Raw genomic sequence first — 20,044 nt, 5'->3', positions numbered from 1 at the left:
CAGCGTGCTCCCCAACAGAACCCTGCTGTGGGTGATGGCATCAGCGCCAGTCACTTGGGGAATGCAGTGATTATGTAGGATGTGTGTGCTCAGCCATGTCCGACTCTTTGCAACCCCACGGACTGTAGCCCATCACGCTCCTGTCCATGGTATTCTCCAGGCAACAACACTGGAGCAGGTTGTCATTTCCTCCTCCAGGGGAACTTCCTGACGTAGGGATTGAACTCATGTTGCCTGAGTCTCCTGCACTAGCAGGCAGATTCTTTACCACTACACCACCTGGGGAGGCCATCTTAAAACCCCAGTGAATCAGATGGTTTCACACAGCAGCAAAGAGCTGGAACCAGCAGGGTTCGGCATCTTCGTTTACTGCAGTGGGGCAGAATGCAGGTGATGTGGTCCTTCTCAGACTCGATGGATTTGTCTGTGAATGAGGGCAACTGTTCTTCCTCAGGTGGTGAGAGAGCTTCCTGGGAGTTAGTGCCTGGAGGGAAGGAACAGCCAGGAATACCCTCAGCTCCTCCATGGTGTCCAGTTACACCACAAGGGTCCTCTGAAAACTGCTGTATACGGGACAAAGTCTGTCAGATCTACTGACCAACACCCTCCTGATCCAGACTGACAGTGAAAGCAGTTTTCTGAATGGCTGGCTGACTGAATCACTATAGGAGAATGTACCTGAATTCACAGGCCCAATAATAGCTTTGGAAATAGAAGCCATCTGAAAATGTCCCTAAACTCGAGCTGGGCTGGCAAGGATTGGATGTGATTATAAAAAGCAAGTGAGAAGAGAATGTTACTGCAAGGAAAATTGAATCCACATGACTTTTAAATAACTTCATTCCAATAGAGAATATTAAAATGTTATATTTTTGGCAAGTATTTAGTACTGACACAAATGCAACTTTCAATTTAAATTCTAACTTAAAAAAAAAAAAAAAAAGGCCAGAATTGTATCCTAAGGCCTAAACCCCCTTCTATTGTTAACTTATGTGTGAAACAAACTCTAGGTCATTTTAAAATGTTTTCTACTTAAAATTCACACTTAGATTTAATGCTAAGACTCAAGAGGTCATCTAAACCTTTATTATACAGTAGGCTCTTGTTGAAACACTGACATGGAAATATGCTTAAATATGTTCTGATTCAGGACATAAACCAGTATTTTAAACTCTATCTGTAGCTTTCTGTCAATATTGAAATGACACCCTACTGAGTAACCCAGGTAGTATCTATCAAGGAATTTTCAAAAACGTCGGCTCTTTGTCTGGTATCCTGCTGTGGGTTATAAGCTGGACCTGCGAAGGCACATTCAGGCATGAACTTATTCCATTAAAAGCTTCTATGTTCTCTGGACCATCCGCCTGAATTTCAGATCGCTTTCTGTAAGAGACAGTTGAAACGGAATTTAGCTGGTCCAAATAAGGCAGAAAACAAGCTCATACAAATCCTATCACCCCAGTGGTTCAGCAAGTTTAATAAAAGTGTTCCCAAGTCCTTTAATGGTTCACAACCAAATGTCATTTTTGCAGCAGCTAATAATTTACTGTAGCATCGTTTTTTTTTTTTCAATTCTTAATCCAGAAAATAAAACCTACACACCCTTCAAGCTCCAATATTTTAAAAGTAACTTTTGACAAAAACTTAACCCTTCATTTTGCACTCAATGGACCATGTGCTGACATAGCAAGGGAAGCCCCAAGCAACTCTGATTGTGGCCAAACGGGTCAAGGTTCTCACATGGCACCTGAGAATACTCCTGGTGAACCAGGGACCTTGCTTTATAACCACTTCCAAAAGTCAAATAACATTATTATTATTAAATAGAGTTTTGTTGACTAATCAGACTGATCTAAAAAGCCAACTGGGCTCCCCTGGTGGCTCATCGGTAAAGAATCCACCTACAATTCAGATATGAGTTTGATCCCTGGGTTGGGAAGACCCTGTTGAAGGAAATGGCAACCCACTCCAGTATTCTCGCCTGGGAAATCCCATGGACAGAGGAGCCTGGCAGGCTACAGCTCATGGGGTCGCAAAGAATTACACAATTTAGCAACTAAACCACCACCATGAAGCCAAGTGGACCTAAAAGCTCTACGATGGAGGAAGCAGCAAGGCCCACAATTAAAACAGTGAAACTAGATGTGTTCCCATGAGCAGCTCCTTACTATCAACAGTCCTGCTGCACCAGGAAGGCTTACCCAGAAGGGATGGGTCTACCTGCTCACTGATTCTGGAAAAGCCCTCACTAGAGACGCTAGCAAGTCCTGTAAAAGTCCTGTGTTCTACATTGAGAGAAAATGAAGCTTTTAAAAAAAAAAAAAAAAAAACTATAAAAATGATCAACAGGAAGGTGTTAAGCTTGGAGGCAGTTCAAATCCTAGCTTTCCACTTGAGAGCTGTGTGACCTCTGAACAAAAATCACTCCCCGTTCCTGGCGTCTGTTCCTTTTTCTGTAAAAGATACCACCTCGTGGGATTCTTGTTAAGTTTAGAAAATGCTCTGCACAGCAGCTCACACAAAGCAAACACCTGGAAACTGTCAGATTCACCCCAGGGCTTATCAGACCACTTCCATCACCTTCTGGAGAGGAAGAGGCACGAGAGAGGGGAGTGAGAGAACTGAGGGGCACTGGTGTGGCTGGAGGCAGGGAGTGCGTGGCAGCGGGTGGCATGGAGCCGTGCTGGGCGGCCCTCAAACAGGACTCTGGGTGGGCATTTGCCTGAAGGGATGAGCAGCTTCACACTGTCCCTATATCACACTCTCAAAACTCAGGTTCAGTTCCATTCAACATTTTTTGAATACTAGACATTTTCATCTATAAAGAATTTCAATGGTAATATGGATGTCATTATTTCCACCAACATATATTTTTTCTTTTTTAAAATCCCACAGCACAGCCGTATTTAAGGCCTTACATCCTGCAGGCAAACTTCCAGGAAAGGGTCAAGGCACCAGGAAGGTGGGGCCCAAGAGGGGCCTTTGAGCAACACTCTCAGCAAGAAACTGCACAACAGCCTGGCCATTCCTTTTCCCCTGGGGACCTATCACCTCTGCCTCCTGCAGGCATACAACCCAGGCTCAAGACCAGACCCCCAGCTTTCAGAAAATGTGAACAATGCTGTTAGTACCTATTCTGCCAATGTTGACAACACACAAGTACTTTAGCAATTAAGAGCGACACACAGTCATTATTTTTCCCACATAAACTCTGAAATTCTTCAGTGTGCACTGAAATCACCTGCGATGGTGACCTGGCACCCTACCCAGGTCCCAGCCCAGAAGGTCTCACTTTACACAAAAGGCCGGTTTTAGGGCCTTGGAGCTGGGAGCTTGAGTGCCACCTCTGGGTGAAGTCTGAGAAGCTGGGGCCTGATCACCATCTGGAGGCTCCTGAACACACTCCCCTCAGTAGTGCTGAATCAAGACGTTCAGAGACCGGACCCCAAAGGGGCAGCAGGGGCAGGGTTCATGCAGCCGGGGACAGAGGAGGCCATGGCGATGTCTCTGAAATGAATGACGGAAATGGCAGACCATTTTCCTCAATACTCAGCCTGGTCTCTGGACTACTTTAACTGTGGCTTTTATAAAGGAGTCAACCTCTTCTCAGGGCTTCCCTGGTAGTTCAGACGGTAAAGAATCTGTCTGCCATGCAGGAGACCTGGGTTTGATCCCTGGGTTGGGAAGATCCCCTGAAGAAGGGAATGGCAACCCACACCAGTGTTCTTGCCTGGAGAATCCCATGGACAGAGAAGCCTGGTGGGCTACAGTCCATGGAGTCGCAAAGAGCTGGACAGACTGAGCTACTAACACTTTCTTCACGTGACAGCCTGTCCTCACCCATCCGGACTCGAACCCACTTTCAAGGCAAAGTGTCCTTTACAAGTGTTTCTAATGCTAAGTCCATCAATTCAAAGTGAGGCCGGATAGCAAGCCAAAGTACAGAGAAATAATGTATTTGCTGTTGTTCAATCACTAAGTCATGTCTGACTCTTTGCAACCCCATGGACTACAGCATGCCAGGCTCCTCTGTCCTCCACTATTTCCAAGTTTGCTCAAATTCATGTCCATTGAGTCGGTGATGCTATCTAACCATCTCATCGAATGCACTGAGATATAATTTTAGAAGAGTTGCTTTAACGTATTAAAAGTCTCCAGTTATCTAAATATCCACCCTCAAACATTAAGGTAGAGGCATCTTCTTGACCTCCTAGCCTTGGGAGAACTGTGACGAAGTGGGGGAGGTTTTGAAGTAATAAAAACTGGAAAAATCACCACACGTAAGCTTCACAAAGGTGGGGATTTTTGTTCACTGATGTAAACTGGACACAGCATGTATCTAGAACACAGCCTGGTATACAATAGGTATTCAATAAACTACTGTGATTTTTGTAAAAAACTGCGCTAGAAAGTACTGGTAACATCCAAATTAAAAGAGCCAGCCTAGATGCTGCCGGATGCTCCCAAATAGCTACAGGGACATAAGGTTTTAGTTAATAGCTTTAAAAAATTTTCAACTTCACAGAGTTAAACCCTAAGCCATTCTGTGGAGGGACTTGAGCACCTTCTTGGGGATCCTCACCTAATTAAGTATCTGAGTATTCCCACATCCAGGGGGACATGATAGCCCTCACCCGGCTCTTTCAGACCCAATGAGAAATCTGTAAGCACACACAGCCTGGAAGCAGTTCCTGCTAGAAGGAAAACTCGGGAGACCATCTTGCCCATTCCCCACTCTGGGCGAGGCAAAATACTTGCCCAAGGCTAAGCCACCGAGAAGGCGGGTGGAGGTGGTACTTTGTCAGGGGCCTGGAGGGACAGCAGGTGGGTGAGGCGGACACCCACACCCTGCTCCCAGAGCAGCGCTCCTTCTAGCTCACAGTATCCGGGGCTCCTCCTTGGGTTCTGGGCTCAGCACTTGGCTTCTAGAGCATTTACAGGGCTAATGCTGTGAAAGCCGCTTCGTGCCTCCGTCTCTTCTTTCCACACACCTGCCTCCTAAGCCTTTTGGGGTTTTCTAAGCTGGGAATCCATAAGCCACAAGTGTGAACATCTCACTGAGGGAGGCTGATCCCACCTTCAGCTTTACCACCCTTTCCCAAACAGCAAGGACACAGGCAGATAAAAAGTATCAGGACAAGTACTCCCATGGAGGATTTTATGAAACTGCCTGTTTCAGCCATTTTTAATCTTAAAAACAAACAAAAAAAACACAGCAATTTCATAGCAACTTAATACAAATGTTACAACTTCTTTGTTTCATTCTTTGTGGATCCATAAAAATAAAAGTCTCCAGACTATAGAGTGAAATATCTACAAGTATACAAAGGAAGCTGACATTCCACGTAGGCAATTATTTCACTCTTACCAAAGTTAAGTTCTGTCTCTGCACTTAGCACCAGCGGCCGGTTGCCATGTCTGCCCTTGAGGTGGTATAGAAGCGACATGAATTCACAAATATTCAATCAGTGCCAAGTAGAGACAAGTGGGAGGAGGCCGGCTGGGGGGCTCAGCTCTGCACTTCAGTGATGCAGCCTGTGAATGCCCCTCCTACATACACCTTCATTTTCCCCCTTAACTGACCCCAATGATGTACAAAATGCAGTCCTTTCACAGCTTTCAGAAAGTTTTTTATTGATTACAATGATATAAAATGCATCATTTGAATTCCCCCTCTCCAGGAAGTGCTTGCTAGCAACAGCATAAAAAAACCTTTCCATACATTTGACAAGCTCAAATGATTTATTTCATGCTGGAAGGGGAAAATGTAGCAAACACCACTCTTGTCTATAATTAACCTCTCTCTCTCTCTCAAGGCTACATTGGTTAAAATCAAAGGACAACCCCTTTTGTATGTCATTTTTTAAATTTTAATGTTTTCTTTAGAATAGTCTTTTATATCACTCTCCAACAAGAATAAAATTACTAACAGCAAACTTCAATACAAGAACACTCTGCAGATTAACAACTCAAACAAAAGTGTAAAATGTAAATCACATATAATACAATTGAAGCGTCCAAAACAATTTAAATAATTTTAAATATTTTATTTTTAAACTGCTACAAATGCTTTATACAATATTTCAACATAAAGTCCCCATAACAGAAATGTAACAAAATGGGAATGATAGTGAAAAGGTTAAAGTGGCACAAGTTCACCAAACATGTATTAAACTACAAATTTTAAGAGGTAGATTACTTTTAAAGTTGAGAACAACAAAAAAACATGAATAAAACCTAGCCATTTTCCACCAACTCAGTCATCAATCAGGGGGAAGGCAGATAATGCATGGAGAAATGATACCCATACACTCAGAAATAGGCCAATTTGTTGGGCTTTTTAAATCTCTATTAGAGACTGAAGTGTAAAATCTGATACATAAATTCATTTACACTTATGTGTAGACATACATCTGCACAAGCCTATGATGTATCCTGGGCACTGACATATAGATACCATTTCCAATAATATAACAGTTATAAATTAGTGCCAGATAATAATCTGAGAGGATCATGTGAATTTGGATATATAAACATGACACTGGAAGAGGCATAAAAAAAGAGTTCATATCCAATCTGGTTTCCTCTCCATTATGCTGGCAATCGGCTTGTGATAAAAAAACAACAAACAAACAAGAAAACAGGCTAAGAAGGAAGCTCAATGCCTCTATCTATAATTCACTTAAAGGAAAGGCATCAAGAGCTGGTGTGTGTGACCAAACATTATAAAATGAGTGCATTCAACCTGCCATCCCTGAAATCTACAATCGACTACTGACGAAACAGAGAACTTGCTTTGCAAGGTCAGGTTCAAATCGTTCCTTTCTCTGCTATGTGCCAAAAACCAGGGCCACACTCAGGTCTGAGTTACCAGTCCCGGGGACCAGGAGCTGGGTCAGCCAGCCTGTCTCACAGCGCCCTCCGCATCTCAATCACCTGAGAGCCCAGCCTGCAGGCTGGGTGCCAGTGAAGGAGTGCGTGCCTGATTCTACCCACGGCAACAAGAAGCCTGCTGGCAATCAGCTATGTGTTAGGATTTTTGAGTTAGCTTCAACTGGTCTCAGAAGCTTGGTAGATTTCGTATTCTTTGCCGTAGTGCTTATCCTAAGTTGAGCATGCAAGATATTTAGTCAATTATTAAGGTTTGTTTTGTTGGGGGGGGTGGCTTTTCTACAGAAAGTTCCTAGAAAATAAGAGAACTGAAGATAAATGACATGATACAACCTTCTATGAACTGACCAAGTTTAAGAAAAGGTAGGGAGACCACGGGACAAACGTGAAGACAGCAACAGGATGAGTAGGAAGATGTGCAGGGAGCGCTGGGAGGGCCACAGACGATCTCCTTGGAGTGGTGTGGCAGAGATGGGATGTGAGAAATCAGCTCCGTTTTCCTCTTTTAATCACTTTCATGGTAAATGGAAAAACTTGGTCTGAAATTTTATTTTACTTCTCCATCACTTATTTACATGTCCTTAACTGGCTGCAATGGGAACATAAAAGTTGCTCTAAAAGCAGTACTGAAGAATGTAAAAATGCCTTGGGACTCACAAAGACTAAAGATGGGTAAGAAGGGAGCAGAAAATATACTTCTTTCCTTGTCTTTTTTGTCTTACAGCCCAGGGAAATGAGCCCTCAGCAACAGCACTAAATGCAGTTCCACTGACAAGCCACCAGTGGGTTGTCCCGAACAGTGAAGGTGAGCCCAACAAGGGTTTGCTGGATTAAGAGCTGTAACAGGAGAATCTAGAGAGTAGTATGTCTCTGCAGCTTTGTCCTAAGAAAAGGATTTGGAGCACATGCCTCTTTCACACCCTGAATGGCACAATGGCTTGTGCTCCAGGAAATGACTGAACGGCAAATTCTGCTGAGCCCTCAGTGTGGGATGGAAAACTGACGTCGTTCTCACGGCTGACTGCAAGTGTATACTTGAAATTCTAAGGAATTCTAAACCGGTATTTGAATGTAAAACGCCTGTGCGTTGAGGACCAGCCCTTAATCACAGTTATGATGAAATACACAGGAAAAGGGTGTGCTGCCAGTTCCGGGCTAAGTCCTTGAATGTGCAATGGGGAGAGTACAGCAAAAACACTGAAAACAGAATGGAAGCGGGTATTTCCAAACTTGTACTACAAAATCCCCCTTGAATACAATTTCTAAGAAGAAATACACTGAAAAGGAAAGACGTCTAGTGAACTCCCTGCCAGTGTAGGGTAACAAACACGAACCAAGGAGAGGCCTCTGCTAGGAGCCTGGAGCTGACAGACGGACCATTACATCCTCCAGGCCTGCGCCGAGAATTCCGGTGTTAAACCAAATTCACCACAAGGTACCAAGACGACCACAGCTCTCTGAAGAAACACCCACTCTTCTGCCCAGATAATCAAAATATGATGTCCCACTGAATATTCATTTTGTAATTCCCCAAAACACTTTAAGATCACTTTTAAGTGGACCCCTGTGAAAGACACACATCCTTCAGATGTGTCCGCAACACAGCTGTGTCTCACACAAAGCTGCAGCCAGCTTCCATGGAAGCCTGCAGCTACCATATACAGCCAGAACAATTTATCCACCTCTTATCTGATTCTTGTTTCTTTCAGGTCAAATTTCATTCCAGCAATGTTAACTAACAAAGCAAAATAATTAAAACTAACTGAAGCAAAAATCAGACACAATTTTATTAGGCACTTCGGTCCTCTGCAGTCTTTAAGGGTCCTTCAAAAGCACTGGATGGACCTCACTCAGGTTTCCTTTAAAGAATATTAATTTTCCCATATCAACTTTACCTTTGAACTGTATAAATGGGATCCAATACAAAATAAGTGATTCTTGCAGATACTATCGGAGACAAAGAGGAATACAGAGTACATTCTAAAGCATCAACCACTTGGGAAACGTTTTTCAGTACAGTCCGTGAAAATGACAGCATAAAGGGTTCTTGAACCTTGGAAAGGACAGCTCAAGAGCGTCCTGTTGCTGAACTTCCAGAACAGACGGAGTACAAGGAGGCACACAGTGAAGCTGCTACCGGCAGGCAGCCTGGACAGCTCATCAACAGGTGCTTACTTTCGCCCGGACTAAGTTCCAAGATGCTGTATACGCACATGCCAGGGTCAGACACCAGATGCTGCGTGAGATCTACATTAACTTTTATGAAGAAGCTTAACAGAAAAATCTGATCCTTTTCCCCTACAGTCCATCATTCCAGTCTGCCCTTGGCTAATGATCCTTCTCTCCATCTTCAGCCATGACTTATGGCACCAGCATCAAGAACCCTGCCTCAAAGACTGTGCGGTGGGAACAGCGTCTCTGAGCCCCCGTGACCCCTCCAGACAGCAGTCATCCTCCCCCTCCCCCTGCAGTTAACTCTGCTCGCTTAAGATACCAAAGGATTCTGAGACACAAAGTTACAGCCAACAGCCTAGTCACGCAGCTCACTCTGAAAGGACAGGATTTCTCAACACTTCGCAGAAATTCTAGCTGATGATGCATAATTTCACCGGAGATGGACCTGCAGGTCTTATGCAGGAAGCAGCAGGAATACCAAAAGTACACTCCACTCATAGGTGAAGTAACTTAGAAAGTTTAAGAAGTCAACGTAACAAACTTAACTCCTGCCCTCTGTTTTTTATCTATCACTAAGAACATTTTAATGAAGGAAGAACACAGAACAAACAGAGAAATCACCTTAGATCTAAGATGAGCTCTGACATCACACTGGGGAAACAAAGGCACTGACAAGTGGGGTGACTTGCCTTGGGTCCCCACTCACACCTGGAAGAACCACAGGGTCTGGCCTCAGCATGCACTCTCTCCTCATCCCCCCCAGCCATGGGAATCTGGCTGTTTATCACCCTATGCTTGGAGACATGAGCTGGTGGGGGGTGGGGGGGACAGGAGAAGACACAGACATGCAGCATTTTAAAAGGAACAGGGTACCGTGTTTTGATTTGACTAAGAGGCAAGTTTTTAAAATTAAAACACAATAGAAGAAAGCATGAGTAATAAAAAGCAGTCTCAGTTGCTAGAACCACTCTTTAAGTCACAGAAATATTAAATCAGATTGTAATATGGTTTTAATGAACTCCGCGATACATCAGAACATAAGAAGACATCTATGATGGGAAAGTTAATACAAGTGACACTGGGATACCACCCAAGATATAAAGGAAGTTTGAGAGAATTTCACCGTTTCATAGTAGGGTACTTTGGGGAGCTTTTCATGGCTTCAAATCCAGTTCACAACTGGCCCTATTAAAGAAATGGTACCACTTTGTGAGTCCTACATGTGAAATAAAAGCTATGCGTCCATCTTTGCAGCAGCCAAAGCACTGACCCTCCTCCACGTCTGCCTACACCTTAAGCAACAGCTATTTCCTTTAAATGCTTATGTCAAAATCGTGCAGGAAAAAGGAAAAGGAGCCATTGGGCAAATGTTTTCTTCCAACCGTCTTTCCCCCCTTGCTCTTGAGCTCTGAATTCCTCTGACCCTGGAGCTTTGCTTACCTGAGGTCCTTCAGCTCCTGCTTGCCACTGCCATCCTCCTTCCTGTTCTCACTCGGGTCGGCAGAAGCCGCCAGCTGCAGGCTTCGGGTGATTGGCCCCCCACTCCGTTCTCTGGATTTTACACTGAATCTGTCTGTCCGTTTCTTACTGGCCAAGGCCGACTTGCTCTGTAAGACGGCTCTGCTCTTCTGAGCCCTCACATGCAGGCTCCTTGACGTCTTGCCTGAGAGGGGAGTTGCATGGTTCTTGGCTGCAGCTTTGGGCTTCTTGCTCTCGCTGTGAGTAATTTTGGCCATGCGTATGGGGCTCGAGTTCCTTAAAGAGGAGCTTGGTTTTTTGGACTTGACCGAAGCGGCGAATTTAACATTCTGCTTGGACCTGAAGGACGAGGGGGGTGGCGGCACCTGCGAGGGGCCCGAGCTGCGAGCTCTGGTCTTGCCCAGAGGCGCCTGCATGCTCTGCATTTTAATCTCAGCGTCTGCTGTCCGTCTGCGGTGGCTGCTGCTGTTGTTTCTGTCACTCCCGGCAGGTGACGGGTGCCCCCCTTTCTTGGAAGAGTGGGAAAGTTTTTTTTTGGAAGGAGAAAGAGGTTTTTTGGGACAGCTGAAAGCGGCGTGCTTGTTCAGGCTCCCGATGTACGTGAACTCTCTGTGGCAGTACGGGCAGACGTGGGAAGACGACTCAGGAGTGGTTTTTAGGTCAGCCTTCTGCTTTGCGGACTTGTTTTTCTGCAGGATTGCTTTCTGGACAAGCTGGTTTTTTTTCTTTAACGCGTTTAACTTGAGCTTATTCGAGGACATTTTGCTGAGCTCCACACTAAAGTTCAGTCTTTTGGGCTGGCCCATTCGTCTGAAGGCGTTTTTCCCAGAGTTGTCCAGAACCACCACGCCATTTTTGGGTTGCACAGTCTGCTTCAGCGGGACCGGGTTTTTCTTGGGGGTGTACCTCTTCTTGTCACTCGCAGAGGCACATGCCAGGATGTGTTTGTGCAGTTCAGGCATATTGTCCACGCCCTTCCCACACTTGGTGCAGCGGATGGCGGTGGTAAACGTCTGTGGGATGTTGTGCGTAGTGAAGTTTGTGGCCGTCACACCAATGCCCAGGGGGCTGCGGTGATGGTACTGGAATGGGGGTGGTTTAAAGCTTGGGTAATGTTGGTTGAGACCCAATCGAACATCTGGATCCTTCGTCTTTATTCCGGAAGCCATTATTTTGATGGTCGTATAAAGCTCTTCAGAAGAATCATTCAACTCCTCTTCTTCTTTAGACGCTTCTAGAGGGTCTTCTGGCAAACTCTGCATGTGCTCGATGTGGGCCTTGCTGGGATCCGTAAAGTTCTGGGGTCTCAGGGTGCCGCTTTCGAACTCATGGTGCGTGCACACCTTATCCGGGTGGAGATCTCGCTGGTGCTGCTGCAGATTGCACAAGAATGCAAATTCCTTTTTACAAACTGAACACACAAAGATATTCCCAACGCCATGAAGCATAAAGCGATGTTCTGACAAATCACTTTTCACCTTGAAGAGCTGCACACAAAATTCACATTTGAAGGGCCATTCCTCAGCGTGAATGGATAAATGTTTGGTTAGATCCTTAATGGAAAGAAAAGGTGATTCACAGACATTGCAGACAAAGTTTCTGTTGAATGTCTCCTGGATGATCTCCTGCTCAGTGGTGGATGGGGCTTCCTCCCTGGCTTTCAGGTCTTCACTCTCTAGTTCCTCCTGCTTAAAAGATATCATGGGGAGAGAGGTTTCCAGATTATCCCCAGAGGAAACCACGGATGACACTGCTGAGAGAGGCGGCGGCGAAGGGGAAGAGGAGGAGGAGGAAGATGAGAAGGAAGAGGAGGAAGAAGAGGAGGAAGAGGAGGAGAGTGTTGGAGGCCCTGGTGAAGCGGCGGACATAACGGGCTCCATGGAAAGAATGGGGGACGGCGAGGGAGACACCGTCGGGGACAGAATTGGAAGTGGGGACTGTGCGGTGGCATTCGAGAGTGGAGAGGGACACGGGTGAGGGGACGCCCCGGAAGAGGGGGCTGGAAGAGGGATGGTAGGAAGCAGAGGAGGGGGCGGGGTGGCAACAGTTAACACGGGAGGGCAGGGTGGAGGAGAAGAGGGATTGGTGGGGGTCAGAAGAGGCGGCAGCTGCCCGGAAGAAAGGGAAGATGGTTGTAAGGCAGGTGATGATGAAGAAACATCAGGAGGAGACTCGACAACAGCGGCAGTCAAGCTTGAGTTGAGACCAAGGTCAGGGTCTGGCTGAGGTTCTAGAGGTTTACAGGGACTGGCGCTTCCGGACACATCTGGAGCGTTTTCTACAGGGAGGTCGATGCCATTGTATTCGTTGAGAAGGACCTTCTGCAGCATGCAGGTGGTGGGTTTCCTTTTCTTTACAGCACTGCAGGCTGGCTGCAGCACATGGTTTTCTTTGAATTCCTTGCCTTCAGAGTCACCACAGGGCTTTTTATGCACACTGAGATCTAACACGGCTTCCCACTGGACGGGAGCCTTGCCTGGCCCCTCAGTCTTCTGTTTCACACCACTGGACAAATCCAGTGGCTGCTGGTTGCACACGTTGCTAAAAGTAGAGCTAGCTGCCCACTCTTTAGACACCTTATATTCATCAAAGCCTGGTGGGCTCCCAGTTTCTCTCTCATCTCTCCCAGACAAACTCCACGCTGGTGAGTTGCTGTGACTCTCTAATTTGGGTTTTTTGGAGCTTAGAACTGCCTCAGTCCACATGGCTTTCCCATCTCCTGGCTTTCCAAAGTCTCGCAGAGCGGGGCTGTGCTGGGGAGAGCTGGGGGGAGAGCTAGTTCGCCTCTTAAACCTGCTCGAGGTCACGGGTAGCATTGACGCAGGAGCGGACACGCAGACGGGGCCTAATTTGGGTAGCTCGGCGGCTGAAATCCCTGCAGGAGTAGTTAATTTATCCTGGGTCTGAAGAAGCTGTTTGAGCTTTGATGACAAATACACACTTTTCTCTTTGTGGAAAGATACCACCTCTGAGGTTGATATGCTGAGAGGCAGACTCAAGGAACATGAAGGTGTGGCAGGATCAGACTCAGTCTCGGCTTTAATTTTGGGTAACACGGGCGGACTAGCAGTCCTCCGTTTCTTGGACTCACTGTTTGTGCTGCTGGAAGGCTCTTTAGGGAGATCGTCGGTTATAGGGACCTGCGTGGTCTTTATGTTCTGAGTTATTTCCACTGTGACGGGAGTGAGCAGACAGTTTATTCCGTACAAGTCTGCCGAATTGGATTCCATCTCAATAACATCACAGTTACTGGTGCTGCTGCTGGTCTGAATTTTACCATCAATATAGTAATTTAAGTTCTCAGAGATATTGCTGGAAATATCCATGATGTACACATCGTCTGCCTCCCCTTCCTCTTCTGGCTCTGTGCTGGGGACGTATACACTCGGGGCGGGTGGGGCCTGCTCTGCTGGGGGCTGTGGCTCTTCCAGGAGGCCCCCTTTCCGCCGCACCCCCTTGGGAATCAGGTGTCGCTCATGAACTCTGCGCTGATGCCGTCTCATATTCGTGTGAGTGCCGAAAACTTTCTTACAGTACTTGCATGGGTGAAGCTCTTTAGCTTCGCCGTTCTCTTCTACAACGGAAGTAGTCACTGAGTCCTGGGACGCCTTCTCTGAGCTCAAGGTCAAACCATCCTGCCCAAGACTGGGGGGCTGTGTGTCGTCCTGGGGAGGAGCGCCGTCGCCGGAGGCCTTGCTGCTGGCCGGGTCCTCAGGTTTCCGCTTAAGCCCGGCCTCGTGGCGCCGCTCATGGCGCCGCCGGTTGATCTGTGTGCCGAAGGCCTTCCCACAGTACTTGCACTTGAAGGCGTGGTTGACCGTAGACATGTGGATATGCATGTGCCGCTCCAGTCCCTGCTTGGTCGTGAACTTCCTCTCGCAGTGCTGACATGGGAACAGAAATGTTTCAAACACATCCCCGTTGGCCTCTTCTCTGGCTCTGGGAGTTTTCACAACAAGGGCTGCCTCCACAGAGTCTTCAAGAGTTTCCTTTGAAACAGTTTTTGGTTCTTCTAACAAATCCTCGGGCTTCTCATCACATCGGATCTCCGGCTCTCTCAGGGAACTTTCATTTGGCACATCAGCTGCTTCTTCTCCCTCTTCTTCCAGCTCCTCCTCTTCCTCCTCCTCCTCTTCCTCCTCCACCACCTCGTTCGCCTCACAGAGCGCTGCTTCCAGCTCCACATCTGGTCCTGTCTGGGGCTCGTGGGCAGGGGGAGGGAGGGCGAGCTCCGGAGGCACATCCTGACTCACCACCTCCTGAGGGACGGCTGGTTGCTCGGTGGTGGAAGCAGAAGGCTTCTCGTCTTCGTCTTTGGGGCCTGGAAAGCACAGGAAAGCAGAAGTAAGGTCAAACACTAGCCACTGGTGATCAGCTTTCATTATCCATGTTACTTCCTTTATCATCTCAAATGAGTAAGGAAGACTGTAACAATAGACCACTCTACATTCTCATTTAAGAAGTTTTACTGGATATAAATCCATTCATTCATTCAACAAATGATTGCAGGGCACCAGGGAGCTCAGTGGGCAGTGAGGGAGGCCTCAATCTGAACAGTAAATGCCCACAGGAACTCAGGCTCTTCTGTGTTTCCTCACACAAATATAAACACGCTTTTGTTTACAGAAACTGTAGTGCTTAAAACTGTGTTGGAAATAGCTGATACTGAGATGCAAGAGACTAGTCATGAGTTCCAATTTTTCATAATTCCAAACTGAAACAAAATTGCTGAACATATTGCCAGGTAATATCCTTAGTGGTCTGCCTTGAATGCAGTTGATTCTCTCCCTTCTTCCTTACCAAAACTATATATTGAGAGCTACATCTTCCAAAATTATGTGATCTGCATTTTTCATGTAAAAGGAACTTTGGAGATCATCTCTTCTGAGCCTTACTAAATTAGGAAGGAGGACTAGAGATCTCTTCAAGAAAACTGGAAATAGCAAAGGAACATTTCATGCAAGGATAGGCATGATAAACTGTAAGGACCTAAGAGAAGGAGAAGAGATTAAGAAGAGATGGCAAGAATACACAGAAGTACTGTACAGAATAGGTCCTAATGACCCAGAATAATCAGGATGGTGTGATCACTCACCTAGAACCAGACATCCTAGACTGTGAAGTCCAGGTGGGTCTTAGGAACCATTACTATGAGCAAAGTGAGTAGAAGTGATGGAATTCCAGATGAGTTACTTGAAATCCTAAAAGATGATGCTGTTAAAAGTGCTGCACTCAAAATGCCAGCAAATTTGGAAAACTCAGCAGTGGCCACAAGACTGAAAAAGGTCAGTTTTTATTTCAATCCCAAAGAAGAGCAATGCCAAAGAGTTTTCAAACTACCGTACAAATGTGCTCGTTTCACATGCTAGCAAGGTAATGCTCGAAATCCTTCAACCTAGGCTTTAGCAGCACGTGAACGGAGGACTTCCAGATGTACAAGCTGGGTTTAGAAAAGGCAGAGGAATCAAAGAGATCAAATTGTCAACACCTGCAGTGTCATAGAGAAAGCAAGGCAATTCTAGAAAAAACATGTACTTCTGCTTCATTGACTACTCGAAAGCCTTCTGATTGTGTGGTCACAACAAATTGTGGAAAATTCTTGAAGAGATAGGAATACCAAACCATCTTACCTAAGAAACCTGTATGTAGGTCAATATGCAACAGTTAAAACTGAACATGGGACAATGGACTGGTTCAAAACTGAGAAAGGAGTACGTTAAGGCTGTATAGGGCTTCCCTTGTGACTCAGCTAGTAAAGAACATACCTGCAATGTGGGAGACCTGAAGTCAATCCCTGGGTTGGGAAGATCCCCTGCAGAAGAGAAAGGCTACCCACTCCAGGATTCTGGCCTGGAGAATTTCAAGGTCTGTATAGTCCACGGGGTCACAAAGAGTCAGACACAACTGAGCGACTTTCACTTCACTTCAAGACTGCATATTGTTACCCTGCCCATTTAACTTCGATGCAGAGTACATCATGCTGGGCTGAACTGACTTACAAGCTGGAATCAAGATTGCTGGGAGAAATATCAATAAGTTCAGATGTGCAGATGATACCCTAATGGCAGAAAGGAAAGAGAACCTACAGAGCCTCTTGAAAGGGTGAAAGAGGAGAGTGAAAAAGCTGGCTTAAAACTCAAACATTCAAAAAACAAAGATCAGGACATCCAGTCCCATCACTTCACGGCAAATAGATGAGGAAACAGTGGAAACAGTGACAGACTTTATTTTCTTGGGCTCCAAAATCACTGTGGATGGTGACAGCAGCCACAAAATTAAAGACGCTTGATCCTTCGAAGGAAAGCTATGACAAACCTAGACAGCACATTAAAAAGCTGACAAAGGTCCGTAGAGTCAAAGCTATGGTTTTTCCAGCAGTCATAGGATTATAAAGAAGACTGAGCACCAAAGAACTGATGCTTTCGAAGTGTGGTACTGGAGGACTCTTTGAGAGTCCCTGGGACTGCACGGAGATCAAACCAGTCAATCCTAAAGGAAATCAAGTCTTGAGTATTCATTGAAAGGACTATTACTGAAGCTCCAATACTCTGGCCACCTGGTGCGAGGAGCCCACTCATTGGAAAAGACCCTGATACTAGGGAAAGACTGAGGGCAGGAGAAGGGGATGACAGAGGATGAGATGGTTAGATGGCATCACTAACTCAATGGACATGAATTTGAGCAAACTCTGGAAGATAGTGAAGGACAGGGAAGCCTGGCGTGCTGCAGTCCATGGGGTTGCAAAGGGTCAGATAGGACTTAGCAACTGAACAATAACAACAGGTGTGCCTCAGAGAATGAAAAAGAAATCTGAAGTCACTTCTGAGTCTCAATGCCCAAGAGGAGCCCAGTCTAGCCCAACCTGAGATTGATGGTACAAGGTGGTCAGGGAAGGCCTAAGAGTGACTAAAAAGCCTCTTGATGAAAGTGAAAGAGGAGAGTGAAAAAGTTGACTTAAAGCTTAACATTCAGAAAACTAAGATCACGGCATCTGGTCCCATCACTTCATGGGAAATAGATAGGGAAACAGTGGAAACTGTGTCAGACTTTATTTTTTGGGGCTCCAAAATCACTGTAGATGCTAACTGCGGCCATGAAATTAAAAGATGCTTATTCCTTGGAAGGAAAGTTATGACCAACCTGGATAGCATATTTAAAGCAGAGACATTACTTTGCCAACAAAGGTCTGTCTAATCAAGGTTATGGTTTTTCCAGTATTCATGTATGGATGTGAGAGTTGGACGGTGAAGAAAGCTGAGTGGACTCACCAGCAAGATGACAGGTGAGTAGAGATCTAAAGAAAATCAGTCATGCAGATATTTGGTGGAAGAAGTCCTCTGGATAGAGGAAACAGCAAATGTGCAAGCTGTGAGTCAAGAACGTGTTAGATGTGTTCAAGAGTTGGCCAGGAAGTTGGAGGCGGGTAGGCACAGGGAGGGAAGGAGGTGAGCAGGAGATAATATCAGCTCATGCAGAGTCTTACAGGCTGCTGACCTTTATTCTAAGTGGAAACAAGGACCCAACAGAGAAACAGAAGGTCAACTGAAATATAGGAGAATCACTCTCGGTGCTACATGAAAGACAAAAAACTGTAGATGGTGGACAGGGAGACGAGAGAGGCCTACTACATCCTCCAGGAGAGGGGCAGGGGTAGAGACAAGTGGCTTGAAGATAGTGGGAAGTGGTCAAACCCTGATTGTGTTCTGGAAATGATGCTAACAAGCTGAGTGTGTTGGTTGACTATGGTGCAGGGCAGGGGCAGGGAAGGGTGGGGGCTGGTGGTGGTAGTAGAAGGGTCAAAGAGATTCCACAGCAACTGCTGTAATCCTGTTTACTAGACTGAGGGAAAAGCAAGTTTGGTCTGTGTGTGTTTGTTTGTACCGGGGGGAAATGAGAGTTTACTTTGGATGTGTTGAAGTCTGAGGTGCCTGATAAGACATCCAAGTAAAGATATTAAGTAGCTATATATGACTCTACTAAGACTAGAAACAGCAGTTGGAGCATGGACCTGGACGAGGTCACCTGCAGAGTGAATGCAGATAGGGGAATGGCTGTGTCCCCCAGTCAACTCCAGTACCAGGGGTCAGAGGAATGCCCAGGGAGGATCTAGAGAGCCAAGAGAGGGGCGGCTCTTAAACTGAGAAGTGCGTGATCAGTTGTATCCAGAACTGCTAACAGGCTGGGTAACATAAGACTGAGAACTGAACATGCAATCTGCCCATGTAAGGGTGTGGTGATGGGGATAACAGTTTTGGTGGAGCAGAGGGGACAAATGCCTATCTGAGGTCAGGAGAGACAGGAAGAAGGAGAGACAGGGGGACTGGAAGCAACTCTTTCAGGTTCAGCTGTAGGGGAAAGCAGAGGAATGAGGGAGTGGCTGGGACGGATAGGGACAGCACGGGCCTCTGAAACAGGAGCTATCACAGAGCATTTAATGCTGGTGGGGACAGCCCATGGCACTGCTCTCTCTGCAGGACCACCTGAGTCTCTGCTGAATTACACCTCTCTTTACTGGAGCTTCCTGAAGAGTTACAAGAGGTTCTATAAAAGAAACAGAGCTTGCTCTGACTTCTCCTGGTTCTATTAATTGGCTCTTCCTTCATTCACTGGACAAAATGTCAGTACCAGGTGAGTAAGGCCACCGAGGTCCTCATCTTTCCAGAGCTCTACTTTACCAGGAGTTAAGCAAGCAGGCAACACCACTCCAATGAACTAATGGTTAAGCCCACTGAAGTACATGGTTAACAACAGTTAAGGACAGAAACAAGGGAGGAGTATCTGGTGGCTTGGTTAATCCATCAGGGGGAGGCTGCAAGGATAGAAGAGGAAAACAAAGCAGCAGCCATCAAACAGGCAGCGCACTGTAAATCAGTGCAGACTGAGCTGGAGGCGGTGGGGAGTCAGTAAGATATTTTAAGGCAGAAGAGTGCCATTTGGGAGACGTGGCTGCAGTATGTATTAAGGGACTGGGAGGAGGCAGAAACCAATACCGATGCAGTGGCATTAGATGGGAGGTGTTGGCTGCCTATACTGAGAGATAGAAATGGAAAAAAGCAGAAGAAACAGGAAAAAAGTGGCCAGAGTGAGATAAGACATCAGAGTCCTGTTAACAGACTTTGTGACTGCCTGGATACATGGGACAAGGGAGGCTTTTAAAGGGCTAACCTTTCCAAACTCAGCACATGTACGGTATTAACACAAGCAACGATTCTGTCCTGGCCCTCCCTCTGCTTCCTAAGAAGGTCTATTACTTTTTCCTACCTACTACCTCAGCCACTAGCAATGGGTTTCTGCCTCTACACACACTCCAGCCTTCTCTCCTCCAGCTGCATCTCTTACATTGCATGAGTTTTCCACAATCTGGGAACCCAGTCATCTGATGGTGGTTCCCAGGAGCTAATTCCTTTTTCAAATACATTTTCAACAAAGACCCAGCATATCGCTTAAAAATAAGAATAATAAAAACATCTAAATGAGAAAACAGAATGAAAATAACATC

At 46.1% G+C, this 20,044-nt stretch overlaps 1 protein-coding gene across 7 annotated transcripts in view; it reads right to left on the bottom strand.

The window, feature by feature from the left end:
* The window catches only part of PRDM2 (PR/SET domain 2), a 127,840-nt gene that overhangs the window by 27,521 nt on the left and 80,275 nt on the right, over positions 1-20,044 (bottom strand). For 3 of the 7 annotated variants that reach the window (XM_070474068.1, XM_070474071.1, XM_070474070.1), the window contains exon 8: positions 10,507-14,866. The exons of 1 other annotated variant lie outside the window; for it this stretch is intronic. In XM_070474068.1, coding sequence (XP_070330169.1) covers positions 10,507-14,866 — 4,360 coding nt within the window. Of the gene's footprint in view, positions 1-1,058; positions 1,384-5,608; positions 10,252-10,506; positions 14,867-20,044 lie in introns of those variants that run through there. 3 more of the 7 variants (XM_070474073.1, XM_020875605.2, XM_070474069.1) reach the window with 2 other exon arrangements.

The sequence above is a fragment of the Odocoileus virginianus genome, chromosome 11 (genome assembly GCF_023699985.2).
Source record: "Odocoileus virginianus isolate 20LAN1187 ecotype Illinois chromosome 11, Ovbor_1.2, whole genome shotgun sequence".
NCBI lineage: Eukaryota > Metazoa > Chordata > Mammalia > Artiodactyla > Cervidae > Odocoileus > Odocoileus virginianus.
The sequence above is the reverse complement of the archived record's forward strand: the minus strand, read 5'-3'. Positions and strand labels throughout refer to the sequence as shown.